The sequence below is a fragment of the Halichoeres trimaculatus genome, unplaced genomic scaffold (genome assembly GCF_033239565.1).
Source record: "Halichoeres trimaculatus isolate MK-OKI-2021-1 unplaced genomic scaffold, fHalTri1.1 fHalTri1_scaffold_1, whole genome shotgun sequence".
Classification (NCBI taxonomy): Eukaryota; Metazoa; Chordata; class Actinopteri; order Labriformes; family Labridae; genus Halichoeres; species Halichoeres trimaculatus.
Window position 1 is genome coordinate 1,964,585 of NW_027437179.1, and position 24,815 is coordinate 1,989,399.

General features: G+C 41.0%; 1 protein-coding gene and 1 long non-coding RNA gene across 2 annotated transcripts in view; both read left to right on the forward strand.

Moving 5' to 3' along the window:
* Nucleotides 1–24,815, forward strand: part of rybpb (RING1 and YY1 binding protein b) — a 50,776-nt gene that overhangs the window by 20,275 nt on the left and 5,686 nt on the right. Inside the window, exon 4 of the mRNA XM_074690623.1 lies at nucleotides 21,773–21,871. Coding sequence (XP_074546724.1) covers nucleotides 21,773–21,871 — 99 coding nt within the window. The remainder of the gene's footprint in view (nucleotides 1–21,772; nucleotides 21,872–24,815) is intronic.
* Nucleotides 1,106–11,359, forward strand: LOC141805587 (uncharacterized). The gene is made up of 3 exons (XR_012599720.1): nucleotides 1,106–10,372; nucleotides 10,628–10,760; nucleotides 10,994–11,359. It is a non-coding gene; the product is annotated as an uncharacterized LOC141805587 (long non-coding RNA).

A 24,815-nucleotide genomic window follows, 5' to 3' on the forward strand; every position in this document is an offset into this window, starting at 1 on the left:
GAACCAATTCCGTCTGTAGTACAGAGTACCTAAACGCATCCTTGAGACAGTAAGAGCTGGACATGTAAACAACATTGCAAGTTTAAAGGGCATGTTGCAGGTTAAAGATAACTGTTAAGAAATTAATAGGGAAATAACTTGAAAACAATATCCTGAAAGAAATTCCTAAATAAATAAACCACAGGGTCACCCGGAGACGTTTTAGTAAGGGTTTTTGTACTTCTGCATTAAAAACCGGGATTTGAACGTGACGTCACAGTCGGGAGTCCCACTGCTTCTGCCTCTGCTAACATTAATAAACATGGATCAGATTGTCGCTCCTGTCAATGAAGAGGAAGAAAATCTCAATTCCTATCCATATGATGGTCCTCGGGGTTATAATTATGAGCCTGTTAAAAAAGATGGAGACCAAGAACAGGGCAGAATTAGGAGGAATAACGTCCGCAGGAGAGCAGAGGAGTTGTGGTGTGAGGAGAACCAGAGGAGAGCGGAGGTGAGTGTCCCGGTGAGTGAGCGCTGTTAGCTAGTGATATATAGGATAGAACTTTATTGTCATTGTAACAAGTACAACTAAATTGAAGTCACAGCAGCAATCAAGAAAACAAAAGTAAGGAAGTATATATTAAAGGTCCAATATTATGCAAAAATCACTTAAGTCTTTTAGTTAAATTTTTGCGTCTTTGGCTTTCCTCCCAGCCCACAAAATGTGATATTTAATGACAAAACCTGTACTTAGTAGTGCTTGCGAATATAAAATCCTGACCTAAAACGTGCTGTTTGGAATTTCCAGGGTCTGCCTACATCAGCAGGTCCCTTTTTTGAATATTCAGGAGCGACTTGATCCTGAATCAGGTCTGACCAATCAGGTCAGACTTTGACCTCATTGGTCCACCGGAGCAAATACCCCCGAACCCCCTTCCCACCCACTCCTCTCCCCGCATCTGGAGAGAAATCTCTTCAGCAACGGGGAGAGGAGTGTGGTTGTTTTGGCTGTAAACAACCACATACAGCGCCTTGCAAAAGTATTCACCCCCCCCTAGAAATTTTTCACATTTTGATACCTCACAACCTGGAATTGAAATGTATTGTTTGAGCATATTCATCATTTCATATACAGAACATGTACAACAACTTTGAAGATATGACTTTTTTTTTTAATTGTGAAACAAACAAAAAAAAGGCCAAAAAACAAAAATTTCAATGTGCATAATTATTCGCCCCCCTGAAGTCAGTACTCTGTAGAGCCACCTTTTGCAGCAATTACAGCTGTAACTCTCTTCTGATAAGTCTCTATGAGCTTGCCACATCTTGCAACTGGGATTTTTGCCTATTCCTCATGGCAAAACTTCTCCAGCTCCTCCAAGTTGGATGGTTTCCGTTTGTGAACGGCAGTCTTCAAGTCAAACCAGAGATTTTCAATTGGATTGAGGTCCGGGCTTTGACTAGGCCATTCTAACACATTTAACTTCTTCTCCTTAAACCAACCAAGCGTAGCTTTAGCAGCATGCTTTGGGTCATTGTCCTGCTGGAAGGTGAACCTCCGTCCCAGTCGCAAATCACAGGCAGACTGAAACAGGTTTTGCTCCAGAATGGCCCTGTATTTAGCACCATCCACCTTTCCATCTATGTGGACCAGTTTCCCAGTCCCTGCTGCTGCAAAACATCCCCACAGCACGATGCTGCTACCACCATGTTTCACTGTGGGGACGGTGTTCTTGGGGTGATGAGTTGTGTTGGGTTGCTGCCAGACATAGCATTTTGTGGCCAATAAGTTCAATTTTAGTCTCGTCTGACCAGATCACCTTCTGCCGTACATTTAGGGGGTCGGCCACATGCTTTTTGGCAAAACGTGCTTCCTTATTTTTAACACTTAGTAAAGGCTTTTTTTCAAGCCACTCTTCCAATAAGCCCAGCTCTATGGAGTGTACGGCTTATTGTTGTTCTATGGACAGACACACCAGTATCTGCTGTGGAACTCTGCAGCTCCTTCAGGGTTACCTTTGGTCTCTCTGTTGCCTTTTTTATAACCCAGTCCTGACTTGTATCTCTCTATAACTTTGTCCCTGACTTGTTGGGAGAGCTCCTTGGTCTTCATGATGTGATGCCTCTTGCTAAGTGGAGTTGCAGCCCATTGGGGCCTCTCAGAAAAGCTGTGTTTATACTGACACATCATGTGACTCTTAGATTGAACACAGGTGGACTTCATTTAACCAATTCTGTGACTTGTGAAGGTAACAGATTGCACCAGCACTTTTTGAGAGGCTTCATGGCAAATGGGATGAATACATATGCACATGCCAATTTTCGCTTTTTTATTTCTTAAAATTATTATTTTATATATATTTTTCTCATTTTCATTTTCTTCACCAACTTAATTACTTTGTGCAGATCCATCACATGAAATATTCAGATGAAAAACATTTAAATTACAGGTTGGAATCCAACAAAATAGATAAGAAGCATAAGGGGGTGAATACTTTCGCAAGGCGCCGTAGTTCCATGCACAAGCTTCCCATCTCGGAAGAAGACAAGACTAAAGCCTGGCTAACACTACAGGATTTTAAAAATCTCAAAAGATTCGGAAATTGGGTTGTGCCTCACACATAAGGAGAATCTTCACAAATCATCTTCTCTTAAATCTAAAGCACACTCTAACAACAAGATTTGAAAATACTGAACAGCACACACACTACAGGATTTCACCAAGATTATTTGACCAGAGAGAGTGATGCACCACATGTGCTCAGTTGTTTGATCTGAGGTTTTTAGCGCACTGGTGGGACAGGAGGAGAGAGAAGCGGAGCTGTCTGCAGCGGTGCCGAGCAGAGGGACAGAGGTGAAACTGTTGCTGTAGCAGCCAATAATGGAATGATATCACACCGATCACTGATAAAACAACATTTTGCTACTGTATGAATATGGCGTGGTTATGTGTTATTTTTAAAGGCATTATTGAACTGGCTCAAGTGGGCCAGTGGAGCACGCAGTCAGCTGACCCGGAGCCTTTCAGTTGCACTTTGAGCCTGCGTTTGTTGTCTGTTGTCTGGTCTCTTGTAAGGGTTCTCTCTCTCTCTCTCTCTCTCTCTCTCTCTCTCTCTCTCTCTCGGCTGTTGTCATCCTCAGTGAGAATGAATGTTGTAATCATCCAGGTAAATATCAAACATGTTTGAAAATTATTGGGGCTGCTCTGACAAGTCTGTGAGACGATCGTGGGGCTAAAGATTCATCTGTCAACCGCTCACACTAGAAGACAATCTTGTCCGAACGTTGGGGCATTCACTTATGAGGGAAAAGTGCCAGCTACACTCAGTAAAACCATGCATGTGTCAATCCAGGCGCATTGCCAATCATCCGCCAACAAACCTGGAACCCTGGAAATGTGAGTTGTTGTTTTTTTCCAAACTTTTTAAATAAAATTTTCAATAAAGTGTACAACAAGCATGAATGTAGCGATGGAGCTTGATATAAAACACAACACAAAGAACAACCATGAGAACATACCACAGAATAAGAGTTCTCATGTCTGGCTGACTAACCAAATAAAAGTAGATAAAATTGTACAAAGATAAGAGACAGTATGTACTTGACAGTAAAACAACTGAAGAGACAAATAGAAGATAAAAATAAAAAATACACCTTTTTGATCAATAAAATGAATAAACTCTTACATTTGAGAGTATAGTTTAATAATGTCAGTCCTCCGAATCTGAAGGTGGGATATCAAGACAAGCAAAGTTCTTCACATAATTGAGAAAAGGACCCCATGTTTTGTTAAACTTGGTCGTTGAGCCTTTCAATACACAATGTGTTCTCTCCATCTTAATAAAATATAAAATGTCTTTGAGCCATACAGAGTGAGATGGAGGGGAAGGTGATTTCCATTTTAATAGTATGCAGCGTCTTGCCAAAAGAGTCACAAGGGCAACTAGGTCTGCTTTAAAACAAGGCAATTTCAAATCAGTGGGTGGAACACCAAAGCAGGCAGTCACAGCAGCAGGTGGAAAGGGGACCTCAATGCAGGCTGAGATCGTCTCAAAAATTTTAGACCAAAAGTTGCAAAGAGACGGACAGGACCAAAACATATGACCATGCGTTGCAGGGGCCTGGTGGCAACGATCGCATAAGGTGTAAACATTTTCATGAATCTTGGCCATTCGCACCTTGGTAAAATGTGTACGATGCAAAACTTTACATTGGATTAACCCAAGCCTGGCACAGATTGTAGTACAGTGAACACAATATAAAATCAGCTTCCACGGATCATCTGAAATGAACTCTCCCAGATCCTCTTCCCATCCCCTTTTAATGTTTAGAAGGGCAGTGGGGCGCAGTGAAGAAATGAAGTCATATATAATAGATACAGCACCTTTTTGTGAGAAGTAAGTTTCCAAAAATCATCTAGAGAAGTTGCACCAGAAATATTCGGGAAGAGGGGGTCTCTATTGTGAACAAAACTACTGATTTGCAGGTATCTGAAAAAATTCTGCTTTGTAACTGAGAACTTTTCAGATAATTGTTCAAATGATGCGAAACTATTATTTATATATAAATCTCTGAATGATCTGATACCTAGAGAGGACCAGGAGAGAAAACATTTGTCCATCATAGAGGGGGGGAACACTAGGTTAGCTGCTATAGGGGCCAGCATAGAAAAGGACTGTAGACCAAAGTGCAGCCTAAACTGGTTCCAGATTCTAAGAATGGATTTGACAATTATGTTTTTAGAGTAGGGAGAGGAGGGGAAGTTCATAGGAGCGTGAGCTAAAGCTGACAATGAAGAGGGACTAGAGGAAGCTGATTCCATGATTAACCACGCAGGGGGTGCAGAGCCATCAAACTTAGCCCAAAGCTTTAATATTCTTAAGTTGGCTTACCAATAATAGATTTTAAAATTTGGAAGACCTAAGCCTCCTAAAGGCTTTGATCTTTGCAGTATGGATCGGCTGAGCCTAGGTGTTTTACCATTCCAGATAAATCCCGACACCAAGCTATCAATTTAATGAAAGAAAGATTGAGTAAGAAAAATTGGTAGGCAGTGAAAAAGGTATAACATTCTAGGTAGGGAGTTCATTTTAACTGTGTTAATTCGTGCAGATAGCTATAGGGGTAGAACTGACCAGCGTTCAAAATCCTTGCAGAGTTTTGTCATTAGGGGCAAGAAATTTTGTTTGAATAGTTCCTGAAATTTGGCAGGGAAGTGGATTCCCAGATATTTGAAACCTAGCAACTTTAAAGGGTAAAGTACCGTATTTTCCGCACTACAAGGTGCACCTAAAAGCCTTCAGTTTCCTCAAAAGCCGACAATGCGCCTTATAATCCAATGCGCCTTGTATATGGATCGCTATTAATTACGTATTTTCCGCACTAAAAGGCGCACCAAAAGCCTTCAGTTTTCTCAAAAGCCGACATTGCGCCTTATAATCTGATGCGCCTTATATATACCCCTACCATAGTTAGGGGGCTTCGTCGGAGTAACAGCGGTAAGCAGTAAGAACCTGTAAAGAGGAATTCTGCTAACATTAGCTCACAGGCTGGCCCGGGCTTCTTCTCTTGTTTATTGTTAGAGCAATACAGCGCCCCCCCAAAGGTCTGGCATTTGAACTGATCTTTGGAAACGGCTTTTGTGGACGGCAGAAACGGCTTCGTCTTTGCAGCGCACTTTTTTTTTAAACGGCACAGAAAATAGTTGGATAGGAAAATGTGCGGCCCCGTGTGGATGTAGCCTGAGTTTGACTGACTTATCTGACTGACTTTTGTTGACATTCCCTTTAGCGCAGCTCTATCTAGTGGATGCATAACGCAACCCCAGCCACTACTATAGCTTCTCCTCTATGCGCCTTATAATGCGGTGCGCCCTATGTATGAAAACAGTTTTCAAATAGGCCATTCATTGAAGGTGCGCCCTATACTCCAAAGCGCCTTGTAGTGTGGAAAATACGGAATGTAGAGGATAATTGCGAGCCTCTGTATTCAAAGGGAAAATTTCACTTTTGTCTCGTTTGATTTTATAACCTCATATATTACTAAATTGATTCAAAATCTCAAGGGTAACAGGGACAGAAACAGAAAGATTAGAGACAAATAAAAGTAAATCGTCAGCATAAAGAGAAGTCTTCCCTTCAATACCATATCTGCAAACCCCAGTTAAGTGAGGGTTTCGCCGAAGAGAGATGGCTAGTGGTTCGATTGCTGTTGCAAATAGTAAAGGACTTAAATTGCAGCCCTGTCAAGTAGAGCAAGAAAGAGGAAAGAAAGTAGAATTAATGTTATTTGTTCGAACGGAGGCTGTGGGAGAAGTATATAATAATTTAATCCAACTAATAAACGTCTTACCAAAGCCAAATTTATCCATTGTATAGAAAAGGTAACCCCACTCCATCCAGTCAAAAGCCTTCTCTGCATCCAGAGAGATCACAGCTTGTGACACAGGCGAAGTGGGGGGGTTATACATTACGTTAAGAAGATTTCTGATATCAAAAAAAGGAGTGCCTGTTTTTAATAAAACCTGTCTGGTCTAGAGAAATAATAGACAGCAAAACAGACTCCAGACGCATAGCTAACAGTTTGGAAAGAATTTTTAAATCAACTTGGATAGGGCGATAACTTCCACATAGGAGTGGATCCTTATTCTTTTTTGAAATTAGAGAAATAGAAGCCTGAGTAAGAGCGGGTGGTAAATTTTGTTAAAGGACTCCTTATACATGTCTAAAAGAATTGGGGCTAATTGGTGAAAAAAATTCCTGTAAAATTCAATAGGATAGCCATCTAGACCTGGGCATTTACCTGTTTGCATAGCTTTACTGGCTTTTTCAAGTTCCTCCAATGTAATAGGCTCATCTAGTCTAGCAGCCACTTTACTATCAACTCTGGGGATGTTTAGCAAGTTAAAAAATTGATCAAAGGCATCAGGGTCATTTGCCAGTTCTGCAGTATAAAGGGATGTATAGAATTGTCTAAATTGATTGTTAATTAGTTTGGGGTCAGTAGTTATACCTTCTTGCCTCAACTGGTGAGCTAACAAATTGCTTGCTTTATCACCATACTCATAATGCATACATCTAGACTTAAATAACAGTTCCTCAGTATGACTAGTGGTAATTACATCAAATTCAGTGTGTAGCAAAAGTCGCTCTTTATGCAAATCTGATGTAGGGCCAACAGAGTAGGCTTCATCTATCTGCTTAATCTGCTTAGATATGTTAATAAGCCTTCTCTTTCTAATTTTAGCCTCGTGTGAACAGTAAGAATTAATTTCTCCTCTCAAATAGGCTTTTAATGTCTCCCACAACAACGAAGCTGAACCTTCAGGTGTTCTATTAACAGTCATAAAAAAATCAATTTGCTTAGAAATAAATGTAACAAAGTTTTCATTTGATAAGAGAGAAGTTTTGAGTTGCCAAGGTGGTCGAGTAATATCACATCCCTTCAATTCCAAATCAAACAAGACTGGAGCATGGTCAGATATGATGATCGCATCATATTAGCGGGATAATACTGACGGGATAAGCCTGTTATCAATAAGGAAATAATCTATGCGTGTAAAGGTGTGGTGCACAGAAGAAAAATATGAGTACACTTTCCCCATTGGATTATAAAAGCGCCAGGTATCTGTGAGATCTGTGAAAGTTCTTGAGTAAAAAAATTAATGGTCTTAGCTGATTTTGAAAGTGCAATCTTTTTAGTGGAGGAGCGATCTAATGATGGGCAGAGCCAGCCATTAAAATTTCCTCCTAAAATAAGTTGGTATGTGGATAAATCTGGTATAGAGGAGAATCGGGATGTAAAAAAACCCATCATGGTCCCAATTAGGGCCATATGTATTGATCAGAATTACTGGGTGGCCGAAAAGCTTCCCAGTAACTTGCAAAAATTTGCCGTTTGGATCTGAACAAATATCTAAGCAGACAAAATTAACTGATTTATGGATTAATATAGCTACACCTCTAGCTCTACTCTGGAAAGTAGAATGATACATTTGCCCAACCCACCTTTTGCGTATGATCAGTTGGACTGAGGTGGGTTTCCTGCAAGAAAGCTATATGAACACTTAGATGTTGAAGATGTCCTATTACTTTGCTACGTTTAATTGGCTGGTTTAAGCCTTTGCAGTTCCAGCTGCAGAATGAGACCAGTCCATCTTTTTTGTGACTTTTGGTTGGGTCATAAATCAAGTGAAAGTGCATTAGACCACAGGATAAATTAAAGTAAAACATATACTTTGTCATACAAACTGAAGCAAACAAAGATTACAAAAAAGAGACAAAAAAAAATTACAAGAAACGGACAAAGAAGAGAGAGCTGCTTCAAAAGACACCCATAGCAGACAGGGCGGCACCTAGCAACCTATACCAATATAAAGCCTAATGCTGTGTCATCAACGTATTTAAAGTTTGAAATCAGAAACACTCACTTAAAAAATAAGTAGTACGTGTAAGAGCTGATCGTACAGCAACATGCTTTGAGCTGTCATGATAAAGCCCATAGAGAGAAAGACAAAGAGTTCTATCAGAGGTCTATCCACTGATCCAGAGTAAGAAAACCAAGACTTAGCTATGGTGCTCAGCACACGTTTCCATTGGGTTGAATCTCGGGCTGAATCTCTGGCAATCCTTGTGTATGTCTGTTACCGGGGGTCGGGCTAGTGGCAGCTGCAAGCTGGAGTTGTCTGACAACTGGGAAAGTAGCCACGTCAGTCTCATCCGGACCTGGCTCCAGTATCCCATCCTGAACTCCATCCATAGACTTTATAAAATAGACTCCATCACATCAATCTTCCTGTCGAGAAATGGGCACCACGGACGACTGTCTTTTTTTGAGACCGATGCAGCAATAAAGTCTTGGCAGCTGCGCAAAAAAACCAATACAAGCACAAAAGCTAACTCAGAGTCCAAAAAAAGGGACTCAATGTCCTGTTAAGCTAATATTTCTGCATTTATCCATCCAAACACATCTGATTCATCTTACTGGATGGTCAAATAAAATAATACTGAGGAAGACACACAATAAAAACGACCCGAAATGCCTAATCTCACTCATGACAACCTGTTATTGACATTAGCTCAAAGTTGAGTAAAGGAATGCGAGTCCCTTTTGTTACGTCAAATGATGCGGTGCTGAAAAAAAAGAGTGTTTTAAACAGCTATACTAAAAACAGCCACTTCTTCCTCTAAATTTGTTCCCTTTTTTTTGAGTATCATACAAAATCAGCAATTGATTTAATCTACTGCCTTTATCAGACCATGTTAAGTGTTAATTAAAAGAAAATTACCTTCAATATGCCCTTGATATATTAAAGAATAAATATCTTAAATTGAAAACTTTGCGATTGTATTATTTAACAAATTAATATCTATTACCACATAAACACACACAAAAGTACAAAAAAATTGATACAGATTGACTACAGATACCAGTTGCCAGGTACAAGGCATCGGTACTGTATTGTTTCAAATGTGAAAGGTACCCTTCCAGTTTCCTAGAGAAAACAGTATTATTTTAGGGATAAAACCACTGCACAGTCAAACAGCCACTTAATGTTTACTTTGCAATGTAGAGCATTTTAAAAAGGAAGTACCCCATGAGATCAAGCTGAGATCTTACCTGCTTGAACAATGGCAACAATTTTCCAGTTTGGGGTCAATAGAGTAATTCTGTTCTATGCTCTTTATTCTGCTCTATTGTACTCTATTATGAAATTTCTTTCTTGGGTGCTGCCAAGAGGGCTGTCCCCCCGCAGGTTTTTATAATTAATTAGTTTAATTTATGTAATTTAGGCTGATTTACCCTGTAATGTTATTGTGATTGCAAAGGATTACATTTATATTTATGCATTGAACTGTGCAGCAATGTTGTCCCATGCTGTTTCTCTCTCTCTCTTTGCAGCTGCAGCTGCAGCTCTTTTTTCTAAAATCATGCGTGAACTCTACAAATGAGTGCATTCAAATTTCCAGTTCAACAGTGTGAATAACATGGCCTACTAAAAAAGATGACGTCGCCAACTGCCGGCTACCGATTGGTCAGACAGTATCGTCATCGATGAGTCATGAGCACAACACCCAAAACAAGACAGGACATAAAAGGACGAGAGCCACCCGGCATTTTTAAACAACAACTTCCAGAATGGTGTCCCGTCAAGTTATTCCGTGGTCCAATGACGAGGTCCAGACCTTTTTTGGTTTGGGAGCTGGACGGAGCCACAAGGAATGAAAAGGTATACCAAGAAGTCTTGAGGCTAAATGAGGAGCATGGCTACCACCAGACTTCCCAACAGTGCTGAGAGAAATTGAAGAAACTAAAAAGTGATTATAGGGCCATTAAGGACCACAATGGCCGGAGTGCACTGCCACAGCACTGGAGAGAGTGGTCAATAATGGTAAGTTGTGTCTCAACTCCTTAGTGTGCTTGATGATATTGTAAAACGTTAGTTTTGGTTCAACAAAGGAATATGTATTGTACTTAAAATTGCTACTTTAAGTAACGCAAACCCCATGCTCTGTTTGAAAGTATGCCCTGCTGGTTACAAAACCTTGGCTGATAAGGTTGAACTACCGTGTAATTTGTTGTTTTTACGAGCTGCCATTTTGTACTGTGTGTATAAATAGTTGTGTCCGTTCTCTTTTTGTTCAAGAAACCCTTTCTGCCAGCGAGGAAGCATCATAAAGCGTCCTCAGCATGGACTCCCTCGCCCCGCCACGAGCTTCCACATCAGCACCACAGACACCCGCAGCAGCAGGGCCCAGCACAAATCCTGTTGTTAGAAGGTAAGAAATACACAAGCTATATCAACTGCAGTACAGCTCATAGCTATAAACATTCTTATGGACGTGGTTGGGGATGTGTCCCCCCCTTTTTTAGACCCCCCCACCACACACACACACACACACACACACACACACACACACACACACACCTTTGAAAACAAATTTTCATCATTCATTTCAAATTTTGCTTTATTCTACCACCTCTAACTTCTACTATTTTTATTCTTTCCAAGGCAAGAGAAAAAGAAGCCCCTTTAAGGAGGACCAAGCATCTGTCCTCAGTGCTATTCATGAAGAGGACATGAAGCAGCAGGAGTTGAACCGGGCACAGAGGGACAACCACATCCAAATGCTCCTTCAGGATGCCCGGGAAGCAAGGCAGCTTGAGGCAGCCCAGTGGCGGGAAGAAAGATCACAGACTGCGGCTTTTAACCAGGCCTTCCTTGGCATGTTGGGACAGCTTGTGCAGGCCATCAACAGTCATTCACAGCAATTACTTTAAAGACCTATACTGTCTGAGAACTGGACTACGAACGATAGCCACTTTTTGGTAAATAGTTTGCTGTGTTGCACTTTTTTTTCTAAATAAAGTTTTACAATATATGACCAAAGCATTTATTTCATCTGTTATTACAGTGACATTGAAAAAATTTATAATATCATATATTTAGTTCTCTATTAATGCCCTCAGGAAATATTAAGAAGAAGTTGTGTGTAGTGTCCAGTCATATTTACAAATCAATAGGTGTTACATTTTTGTATCTTTATTTAACCTATAACTGTAACAATGGCCAGCATGTTCACACATGCAGAAAACAGTTTGCTCTTCAAAATGGCATCTTAATATATAAGTTAGGGATAGTTTCTGATTAAGATAAATGCTTGAGTAGAAAGAACCTTTGTAATATTGCAAGTGTTTTTGAGAACTATTGTCCTTGATAAAAGGAAACAGATTGGCACAAACAGTCCTTAAGATTCAGTATGAGAGTTTATGGATAAAAATGCAATATAAATGAAACACAAAACAGCCATCATGAGGTCAAGTGACGCATAAAACCCTCTTGTAGTTCTCTGCCCTCCTCCTCCAAAACCTGTGTGGCTGCCACCGCAGACTCAACTGCTGTTACAGTTACATTCAATTCAGTGTCATAAATCTCACCATGACTTTCCCACAAGTTACGCAGGGCACAGCATGTCACCACCATGGAGAGAGATGTCTGAGTCATTTCTTTCCAGGAGGCAACGCCACCTTCCCTTAAGCCTACCAAAAGAATTCTCAACAACTACCCATGCCCTGCTGATTTTTTAATTGAACACTTGCTGTTCTGCAGTCAGTCGTCCGGTGTCATGAAATGGGTTCAAAAGCCAGTTCTGCAAAGGATAGACTGAGTCTCCCGAGATGTAGTAGCCAGCAGTAACCCCGCCAATGTTCCTGGTGTGAGCTGGGAGGAGGTTTCCCCAGCTGGCTAACTCCCACAGTGTGGACAGTCTCAGAACCCTTGCATCATGTAGGCTCCCTGGTAATCCAGAAAACACATTCCAGAAAAGTCCTTTTCCATCAACAACACCTTGTAGGATGATGGAATGCCAGCCTTTCCTGTTAAAATAATCTGTATGGTACTCTTGTGATGCTAATATGGGTATGTGGGATCCATCAATAGCTCCAGCGCACTGTGGAAGTCCCCACCTGTTCTGTGTGTAGCCATTTCTTTGAACTTCTCCTCGTCAGGTAAACAAAAGAATTCTGGTGCGAACATCGTTTCTGCTGCTGCACAAAAGTCCTGCACACACCGGCATTCCATTAGTACCGATAGTCCGGTACTCAGATCCAGTAGCAAGCTTCCACACAGTGATCGCCACCCTTTTCTTTGAGGGCACACATCCACGGAAAGAAGTGTCTTGCCGCTCCATAATTGGACGTAGTCTGCTTGAGATGAAATTAAGGGTTTCTTCGGACATCCTAAAGTTTTCGACCCACTGTGCATTCTTGAAACCAGGAACAATTTCATCACACCACTCGGATGCTCGGTGAATGTTCAAACCAACGGTTTACGGAGAAAACTTTCTGATGAGAGAACCATCTGAAACACAATGCAGTATATACGTTTTGTTACTTCCAAGAATTTATCGCCATCAGAATACTACAACCAGGACTTCATTACGAGCTAGCACGCTAGCGGTAGCAGCCTTTAGCTTACCATCATACGTCTCTTCTTCGCAGCTCTATTGCTCTCGTCCGGCTTCATACTGTTGTACAACTTCCAAAACTCGCCTGTACTTTTTGATTGTATTTCTTCTCTCCGCCTGCAGCCTTCTTCTGCTTTCTTCATTCATTCAGTTTGTGACAAAAAGCCACAGACCGAGCAGCAAGTACACTATTGCCTCCAAGTCCTCCATTGTTTGTGATTGTTGTGTTGCGCTCAAAATGACGTGGGCACGGTGTCGCCCAGCTGTTTTATGGCGACACCCGCCCCCTTTGGTGGTCAAAGAACCGGGCTGGTGGAAACACACTGCAAATGAAGTAGAGTAGAGTTGGGCCGAGTAGAGTAGGGCCAAGGTGTGAATAGTGGAAAAGGGCATTATGGGTCCCTGGCAGCAGGCCATTCCTGGCAATAATACACAGCCATGGCAGCTGGAGTCTGACAGGAGCACAGCAGCTGGCTGTCCACATCACCAATCCAAAGGAACCTACAAAACAAACTCAGAGCCTCCCAGAAAGGTGTATGGTCAGTAACTATAATAGTCAGTAATGGTCAGTTACTTTGTTTAAATTCTTGCTTGCGTTGTACATTACTTTGGACAAAAGCGTCTGCTAAATGAAACTGTTGGACTGTAGGACATTAAGATAAGAAGTTGGACTGACAGCTTGTGAGAGGGAAACAGGAGCCCTTTGTGACAGTTTCCCCTGGCAGTCTAAACCTATAGCAGCATAACTAAGAGCTGGTTCAGACCTGATCCAGCTGTAACTATAATCTTTATCAAAAAGGAACGCTTTAAGTCTACTCTTAAAGGTTGAAGCCGTTTCTGTCCCCCCGACCTTAGCCGGTAAGGTATTCCAAAGAAGAGGAGCCTGATAACTAAAGGCTTGACCTCCCATACTACTTTCACAGACCCTAGGTACAACAAGCAGACCTGCATGCTGAGAACACAGTGACCTAGACAGATCTGTAAGATAGGATGAGCAGTAAGAAGTTTCTGCTCATCGAGGTCCTGCTCTAAGTTTAGATAAGCGGTTTGTTACTTCTGGCTTCATTAAGAAGTAGAGTTGAGTATCATCTGCATAGCAGTGACAGTTAATGGAGTGTTTCCTCATTATAGTGTCAAGAGGACGCATTTTTTTAAATTTTATTTAACCTTTATTTACCCAGGTAAAAGACCCATTGAGGTCAAGACCTATTTACAAGATGAAAAGAATCAGTTCGAGCACTGAACATTGAGGGACTCCATACTGAAAGACCTCAAAGAGACTGTTGCTATGAAGAAATTCACAGAGCTGACCGGTGACAACTTTCTCCAAGATCTTAGAAATAAAATAGAGGTTTGATATCAGTCTGTAGTTGACCAAAGAGCCTGAATCAAGAGTAGGTTTTTTAAGAAGATGCTTAATAACGACAACTTTAAAAGTTGGAGCACATAGCCGATCAGTAAGGACCTATTAATCATCCTTAGTAAAGAATACACTCACTAACCCAGCAACCAACTGTAGCATTTCGTTTCTACGTGAGAGAGACTAGAGAGCCGTGCACCTGACTTGATATGTGAGCTAAGCTAATGACAAATGTTTGACACATGCCTGCTCAGTAAGAAGCCACCTCCTGTCACCCTTTGTCCTGTGCTGCTCTCCAAGTGCCCGAATGCGAGTGAAAGTTAAGCCAAGTTTCCCCCCAGCAGGGGCGGAGCTAGAGGGGAGGCTGGGGTACCACTGGACCCCCCTGGAATCTGATTGGACCTCCCAGGTGCCACCCCAGATGGTTGACACGTCACGGCACCGCACGTCTTGATGAAAGGAGCCGCTTGCATTTTCTGACACCTATGATTGCTGAGTCCCTCCTGTACAGTTCTTGGCATCATGTACCTCAAAGAGTTGTACTACATTTTACTAGGAGAAGAAGAAAAATCACTGCAGAAGAAGAGGAAAATCTAAATTGAAACTAGCTGCTCAAATGGCAAAATCAGATAGTTATCTGGAGTGTCTCACAGCAAACTGAGCAAAGTAAGGACAAGAGGAGAATAATCATCGGTGTTGGACAGTGAAATCTGTTTTCTAAGTTAAGTATTACGGTGCTTTCCTAACTGTTTAGAGTCACTTTTGTGTTCACATGGGAGATCGTTTTGCTGTAAGCTATGAGTACCAAGTTAATGTTAACGTTTTAACATTACGTTTTATATCTCATGGCGTCTACAAATGACCAGCGCCAGCTTTCATTGACTGCTTAACATCTACATTTGATTCGAGTTGTTGCATATACACTGCTCAAAAATAAAAAGGGAACACTAGGTCTGAATGAATTAGATATTCTTATTAAATACTTTTTTCTTTACATAGTTGAATGTGCTGACAACAAAATCACCATGAAGGTCTGGATTTGGAGTCACACTCAAAAATAAGGTGGAAAAACACACTATAGGCTGATCCAACTTTGATGCAATGTCCTTAAAACAAGTCAAAATGAGGGCCCATTATTGTGTGTGGCCTCCACGTGCCTGTATGACCTCCCTACAATGCCTGGGCGTGCTCTTGATGAGGTGGCGGATAGCATCCTGGGGAATCTCCTTCCAGACCTGGACTAAAGCATCCATCAACTCCTGGACAGTCTATGGTGCAACGTGGCATTGGTGAATGGAGCGAGATATGATGTCCCAGATGTGCTCAGTTGGATTCAGGTCTGGGGAATGGGTGGGCCAGTCCATAGCATCAGTGCCTTTGTCTTGCAGGAACTGCTGACACATTCCAGCCACATGAACTCTAACATTGGCTTGCATTAGGAGGAACCCAGGGCCAACCGCACCAGCATATGGTCTCACAAAGGGTCTGAGGATCTCATCTCGGTACCTAAACGGTACCAGGGTACTTCTGGTGAGCACATGGAGGATTGTGCGCCCCCCCCCCCCCCAAAAAAAAAATGCCCCCCCCACACCATTACTGACCCACTGACGAAGCAGTCATGCTGGAGGATGTTGCAGGCAGCAGAATGTTTTACACGGCGTCTCCAGACTCTGTCACATCTGTCACAGTGGCGAATTTGCCAATCTTGGTGTTCTATATGGGCCTGTCTCCTGGTAGTGCCTCCATGCTCTGGACACTATGCTGACAGACACAGCAAACCCTCTTGCCACAGTTCACATTAATGTACCATCCTGGATGAGCTGCACTACCTGAGCCACTTGTGTGGGTTGGCGCCTTTATTGGGGGGCGTCTTGCTAATTGCCTATAATTTCCACCTGTTGTCTATTCCACTTGCATAACAACATGTGAAATTGATTGTCATTCAATGTTGCTTCCTAAGTGGACAGTTTGCTTTCACAGAAGTGTGATTGATTTGGAGTTACGCTGCATTGTTGAAGTGTTTCCTTTATTGTTTTGAGCAGTGTATATATGTATTTTACAAATGATGAAATGATGAAACAACCATTTCATCCTCTGTTGACTTAAATGACATGTAACATGAACATGCTGGCTATACTGTGTCAACTTGCTCAACAGTTTGGACATTAAACATAGTCTACAGTGGTCTGTTTTCTATTTTTCTGATAGGTTGAATGGAATGAAAAGGCAGGGGGACAGGATACATGACTGCTTTGTAAAGAGAAGCAAGTAAGGCCGTAAGACAGACAGATGGGCAGGACTCAGCTTTGGCGGCAGCAGTTGTGGAAGCTCCTATTATGGGACTAGTCAGGAGAGGGAATGTCAGGCAAAACCCAGCACACCATCCCTAGGTCAGAGCACCTACAGGAGCACCTACAGGAGTAGTCACATGCTCAGTTCTTGATTTAAGGTTCAGTTTAAAAATTTTGAATTGTATGTTACCGATAACGTCAGTTGTGTTTTTAGTTGTAGTTGCAATTTTATTTTTTTTGTTCTAATACTTTTTGTACAATGTAGATCCATCAAGTGAGGACACAAAGGCCTCTGCTTCTGTCAAGGGCCCACAGCTCACTTTATCCAGCACTGTTTTTATTTTCCCCCAATAAGACCCAGTGGTAGGTCTACTTACCTGAAACTTGCTAGATAGCTGCAGTTATTGTCTTATAACCATCTGGATACCTTAACTGTGTTTCCCTGACCACCAGCCGTGTCTTAAAAAATTCCCCAGAAATCAGCATTGAACAAGGAAGAGGTTATTCAACAGCTCCTGGTACATAGACAATTCTTGGCTCGAATACACTATCCTTTAGGACTCTGCTTACTGTTTTGCCTGTAGACGTTTTTCCCTGCCTAATGTACCAGACTCTGCCTTTGCATCACAATCAAGCTTCTCTAATTGGAAAAAAACATTATTCAAGGATATGTGAGTATGTAATATGTGAGTGAGTAACTGAGTGTGAGTAAGTAACTGTACCTATGTGAGTGAGTAACTAACTATGTGAGGGTGTAACTGAACACGATTGAGTAACTGGGATGTACTGAGTAAGTACAGAAATTTTTCGCAGGCTTGTTAGTGTGAGTAGCTGTATGTGTGCATGTGCATTTTCATTTATGAAAAAGTTGTTGAAAAATTGTTGCCAAGTTGTGTTTAACGTTTTGCATATTGCTAATAAATGCAAATTACATACACAGAAATCATCTCCTGTGTGCTTTATCTATACTTGAATATACTTATATGTTTAGGTTCTCTGACCGCAACTAATGTTCGAGAAACAATTTATTGTAAGTCTGTGGGCCCCCTGAAATAGCCCTGGCCACCCTTTGGCCAACCCAAGAATAAAAAGCTGCGTTTCCACTAAGCAGTCTGGTTCGGTTCGTCTCGGTAAGGCGCGCATTTTGCAGTATTTCCACTGACTTATCCTGGATCAGATTCCTAAAAACTGAGACGAGCCGGCCTAGTTTTTTGGGATCCTTCCGTATGGGTGCCAGACTGAACCAATCCACTCTCGAAAGGTGAAGCCACACACGCAGACCGTTGATTGGTCAAAAGAATCGTCACTTACTCCAACAGCGGCTGCATTTTTCCTGGCGGCACACACAGACTTCTCTGAAACAAAGCTTGATTGCACTTTGTAACAGAGAGCTACATGCCAATCACAGAGAGGACGAAATGCTGCATGTCTTCCATCTATGCTCTTTGTTTACTGTGTCGCGTTTTTCTTCTTTGTTGGATTTAATAGCCAGGTAAGCTGCTACGGTGTTACGCTATATTTTACCAGCTGCAGCTTTTGGCACCCGGCTTACACGCCACCCACCACGAGAGGGCACAGTTTGCTGTGGAAATGCAAACAGGATCAGGCTTAACTGTACCAAACCATCCCAAATCATACTGAACCGACCTGTACTGCTTGGTGGAAATGCGGCCAAAGTCTAGCTCCGCCACTGCCCCGTCATGTAGTAAAAAGCCTTATCTGTTTGGTGTTTTGTTTCACTTTGGTTGTGTTTTTCTTCCTCCTCCTTCCCAATAAAGTGTTTAAGCTCTGTATGTATATAATTCTTCTTTAATGGATAATGGATGGATGCATATTCAGTATATACACATACAGGCTGATAGAGATTGTACTTACATACACACACACACACAAACACACACACACACAAACACACACACACACACACACACAAATATATATATATATATATATATATATATATATATATATATATATATATATATATATATATATATATATATATATATATATATATATACAGGGTTCGTACAGGTCCTTGAAATCCTTGAAAATGCTTATTTTTTCATGTTGTGTTTTCAAGGTTTGAAAAGTACTTGATTTTCTTTTCGAGTGCTTGAGAATGCTTGAATTTATAATCGTATATAACTACTCAGCCTCCTAATTCAACAGATCGATCCAATAGAGAGAAATAAAATAAAATTGTGGCGGAAAAAAAAAAACGTTCCATCTGTTGGGCTCGCGGGTGTAACATAACTGGTCTGTTTATATGTGCGTTGTGACGTCTCCCCCATGAGGATTGTTCCTTAAGCAGCATGCCGGGAGGCATGACCGTTGACTGGAGAAAAAAATATATAAATTTTGGATTAAACGTAGCGCAAATCCCCGTGCAGCATACTGCAATGTATGTAAAAAGGAGATTGCAGTGGAAGCTATGGGCGAGTCGGCACTCGCCAGCCACATGAGAGGTACCCTGTTAGCCTGACACGTTAATTAGCCAATTAGCCTGCTACCTGTTGAAGCTAACCAACTTTTTATGCTACATGCGAGGCATGAGTGATGAAGGCAGTGTCCCATTTAACTTAAAGGTAGTGTTGCCCGCGGGTGTTTGTCGGGGCAGGTTATAAAATAACTGCGGTCGGGCAGTGACAAGTTTTGTCTACAAATACCGGGTCGTGCCTGGTCTGAGCATACGGCCGCGGCGGAGTGGGAGGCTCGCCCTGTAAATACGAAGGAACGAAACGGCGTTTCTCATTGAGACCCGGCACAGACGACCAATGGTCATGTGATAACCTGCCCCGAGCATCAAACCATAAAGGTTAGATGGCTCGTTCGTGCTAAAGCCGCGCTACCGGCTTGGTTTATTATAAGCGTCTGAGATGTGGCTATCTAACTCATTGTTTGAGAATAATAAAAACCATAGAATTCGATACAAAAAGTAGGGCTGGGTTAAAAAAAAAATCGATTCTCAAAATTAAAAACGATCCTCATTTTCAAAATTTGACATCGATTCATAAAGTCCAAGGATCGATCTTTTAATTAGATTTGTTCAGATTAATTCTGAGGGTCTGAACTGGAGATATGACTTCAGTGTTTGTCTTCAGACTGATCCACTGAGCTGTCAGCTGCTTCATTAACATACACGGTGTTGGGAAGGGTGCGTTTAATTTGTTCTCCCAGTCTGCCCTGTTTGTGGACCATCTACTGTGGCGGGATGTTGTTTTCACAAAGGAGGGAGCTGCATTAAAAAAATTGTTGTAATATAATAAATTTAATATAAATCCTCATAATGCTCCTAATACTCTTAGTTTCAAAGATAATGATACCAGTTTCGTCAGCAAGTGATGAGAATCAGTTCTTTGAGAAGTAGTAAAAAGACAAGAATCAGGAAAAAAAAATGCTGTTTTTTTGTAAATGCGAGTCCTCTCTGTGAAGTTGTGAACAAATGTGCTGTTAAACACAAAACAATGAAATTGCCATTTTGTGTGCGCATCAATTTCTTAACATTATGAAATTAACAACTGCTCACAGTACTTGAAAAGTTTGAAAATTGACCTTGAAGTTCCTTGAAAAGTACTTGAATTTAACCGTGAAAAATCTGTATGAACCCTGTATATATATATATATATATATATATATATATATATATATATATATATATATATATATATATATATATATATATATATATATATATATATATATATATATATATATATATATATATATATATATATATACACGGTGGTGCAACGGCTAGCGCTGCAGCCTCACAGCAAGAAGGTCACCGGTTCAAATCCCCACCTCGGCCGGTGGGTCTTTCTGTGTGGAGTTTGCATGTTCTCCCCGTGCATGCGTGGGTTCTCTCCGGGTACTCCGGCTTCCTCCCACAGTCCAAAAACATGCTTACCAGGTTAATTGGTCACACCAAATTGTCCCTAGGTGTGAGTGTGTGCGTGCATGGTTGTCTGTCTATGTGTCAGCCCTGCGATTGACTGGCGACCAGTCCAGGGTGTACCCTGCCTCTCGCCCAATGATTGCTGGGATAGGCTCCAGCCACCTGCGACCCTAAAAAACAGGATATGCAGTATAGAAAATGGATGGATATATATATATATATATATATATATATATATATATATATATATATATATATACACTTACTTAGTAGCCGATCTGAATGTTACATTTTCTGTTTAAGTGAGACTTCAGGGGTTTTTGTTACCCCTTAAATTATTACTAAGTAGCTTCAGCTGGAGTACCAGCGTTTCACGCAGAGTAAGGATGCTGTCACACTGGAAAACCATACCGTACTTAGGCACGTGCTTAAGCACGATTCACTTCTCTGCTTTGGCACGCTTCAGAGAGGTGGGCTCCAGCATGGTTTACTTCATGCAGGAGCACAAGAACACAGACAGCACATAACCATGATCCATGACTTATGATCGCTGTGACCGCTCCTCTCAACGATCCTTTTAAACAGTAGGGGGGTGATAGATGGCTACTGTGGACCAAAACAGCTTAACAGCCAAAACGTATTAAAGTTGTGGACATGCTCTCTGTGTCTCATTGTGCTGACTGAGAAGATTGCGCTTCATGTTAAGAGCATGATGATGTAGGCCACCCATGCATGTGCCTAAAGTCTGGATCATATTGGTGTGACTGCTAGCTGAACTCTTCAGTGGGGAAACAGCGTTGCTGGGGGGCAATTGTGCTTGATTACAGCTTGGTTTGGATGGCCACTGTGACGACACTGGACAAGAACCAAATGTATTACCTGTAATTATTTTACTAAATTGGCTGGTTGTATGTTTTAGTTTTTTGGTTTTGTTTTGTTGTTGTTGTTGTTGTTGTATGAATGTAATGTATGTGTGTATGAGCCATTGTGTGAATATGTTAACTGGTTCTTTACTTACTTATTTATTAATTACTTTCTATGAAGGGAGTATGATGTCAGCACTGAGTGCACAACAAATTTCCCCAAGGGGACAATAAAGATGCGTTCTTGTGAATTCTATTCTGTTCCATACTATTCTATTTCATTTTACTTCACTTAAATTAATGGTGCATTCTCCTTTGCCATGCCTTTCTGAACTTTTGAGACTTTGACAGTGTAATCTCACAGTAAGGGATTGATCACATCTTCACCAGTGTTTATCTTTTTATTTCTTCAGGCCAAAATCAGACCGCCATCACAGCCCTCCCAGTGACAAACACAGCATACTTTCTGGCAAATCAGCAGCCAAGAGCAACAAGAACTCTCACATTTCCAGGTATGTAGCACTGAGACTGTTTGTTTTTTCAGCGACACAAAGAATCATGTGCAGTATAAGTTTAAGTGGCTATCTCTCTTGATTGCAAATTTATTTTAAAAAAAAAGACGTTCATTCTTTTGCCCTGGCAAGATGTTGCTGATATTGTTTTTGGTTCAGTATTGCCTGCTATACAGAATGACCCAAAGACAGCAATCTTTGGGCTACAGTCATTCCTGTTTCTAGTAGAATGCTCAAAGTATGCAGATTCCTATAATTCCTGGTAATAGTTCACTGTTACCAATCATCTGATGTTTAAAAAGTCAATTCCATCCTGAACAACGCATGGCTCAATGGTCTGCAATGTCTCAATGGTCTCAATGGTCAGCTTCCTGATTGTTTCTCGCATTATTCATGATTTACTACCACAACTTTTGTGTACTGGAATTGTATGGAACCCCAAAAGAGTCATAATTTAATAAATAAAAACAACATTTTGAAATAATTACCATTCTGATAGATAACTGAAAAATAAGTGATATGGCCATTAAATTGACAAGTATGGCACTATTACCATGAAATATGTTTCATTATTCTTCAATATTGAATTGTTATAATTAAATAATTCATCGTTATTATTTAAACTGTTTCACATTTTTTAAATAATGACTTTTTATTTATTTTCAAAACTTTTATTTAATTAAAAAAAATGATTTTACAAAGTCAAGTTTTATTTCATGATGTCCTTTTCCACAATGACCTTTTTATTTCATAATTTATCCGGATGACTTGGTCTGTCAATAAAAGCACATTAGGTGAAGCCAGTTAAGTGATTAGCTGATCCTTTACACATACATTGCAGCAGCACTTGTAGTATCGATTCAAACGTGGAGACTTATTACTAATGCGTAGAAGACTGAAAAGCTAAAAAAAAAAAAAAAAGGAGTGCATGACACCTTTGAGACAGAAAGGCTGCAGGAGAGAAGTCAGTTCCAGAGTTGCTCCTCAAGCAGCTGAGAGTAGAGGTCCTCCGCTAGACCCTTCTCAAACCAATTGATCTTAAAGGGTCAAGCAGAGGTCCCACCCTCTAGCTTTGAATGACAGACCAATTCATTCTGATGGAATTGTGGGATGAAAAGAACATTGTGGAAAAGAGCATTATGAAATAAAAATTGGCTTTAAAAATGTTTTTTATTTTAGTCATTATTTTAAAAAGTACGAAATTGTTAAAATAATCATTACGGAATATTCAATTATAATAATTCAATACAAAACAACAAATTTAGCAGATTTCCAATGCAACAATAAAGAGTGTCTCGTTATTAAGGATGTGAAAGCTATAATGTCCTTTTTGTGTAGAGTTAAAGGTATAATTGGTAGTTTGAATTAGATACACTTTTTGTTATGCTGGTTAAAATGATCTATATGTACCGATGGCAAGAAATACATGATGTGTTCTTAAAGTAGAGCGGAAAATATCCACCATCTGCAGCAGGAGTAAAACAGGGAAAACACCAACCAATCGTCTTCCAGGGACACCTTGTTTGTAAACCAATCAAATCCCGTCCTCCGTGCATACATTTCACTGGCGTGCACATGATTCAGTGTGCGTGGCTGAGCTGAGAAGGAATGAAGGAGCAGCGCTGCAGAATGGCGGAGAAGCTACCCATACCTCGATTGCCCGTTGCCGCTCCTCCAGCTAAACAGAGCAAGAAAAGAAAGACGGAGGCTTTCTTTTCTTGCTCTGTTCCCCTGCCTCTAACAACTGCCCCTCTCGCTCGACCTCGGGCTTGTCCCCTCTGACCTGATGGGGTACTTGGCTCTGGGCTGTAGTTCAGATCAGAGTCTAATAAACTCTCACCACAGGGGCTCTGACAAGCAAAAAAAAAAAAACTGTGATCTTTGGTAAGTCCTAGAGAAAATGTACATGTACTATCTGTATTATAGCTTTACTCCTGATATCATGTCACAGGTAAAAGTGGACTGTTCTAGCATGACAGTTGCGAGTACTGACAAAAGCCACCTTTGTTTATTGTTTTTTTTAGCTTTACGTTTTAACGTTTTGGTGTTTCCTTACCTCTAAATGAGACATGACTCTACGTGTAGTGCAAAACATGAAATGATGTGCTGAGTCCGTCTTTCAGTCATTCACAATCATAGTTGCGAATCAGCGGTGCATGTGAGCGGGGGCGTTGCTTTGGAGGAGCTCCAAGGGGAGGGGGAGGAGGGGCTAGGAGGAGTCCTGACAAGATGCTACATTCAAATTCATGCTAGTTTTTCAGGACTGCAAACCCTGCCTTCAAGTCTATGTGAAGTATCAGGAATCCCAAATATGGCAATTTGAGGACAAATTGGAGATTTACTCTAAGAACAGTCAATATGATAGCAAAAGAACCCACCCAGAAGCCTTTCAGATCAGGACAAAGAAAAAAAACATCTGGCTAAGGTGGCAGGGAGAGCCATGACATTTATCACATTTGTCTTCCCCTTCTGCACATAGTTTGGAAACTCTGGACTTTGAGCATAGCCAATCAGAATGTCACAATAAAATCTTCAATTGAATAAATCCAAGATTAGCACAAGAAGTGGTAGATCGTATCCCTTCCATGGCCTGTTCCCAGAACTCCTCTGGTATTTGCATTTCCAGTTCCTCCCCCCATTTCCGCCTAAGCGTAGCATTTGAGTGATTGTTGAAAGCTAAGATAATGTCATACAACTTTGAGATGATTCCTTTGTGATGAGGAGCAAATTAAAGCATGTTTCCCCATTGCTGTTCTGGGGGTAAAAAAGGGGAAGTTAGGGAAACACTTAATGGCAGTCTGAATATAGCGAAACAGATAAGTTACAAGAAGGCCACGGGGATTGTCAAAACTATCAAAGACACCATCTACATACAAATGCTTTAATTGTGTAACACCCTTCTCATACCACACTGAAAATGTTGAGTCCAAGAGTGATGGTGGAA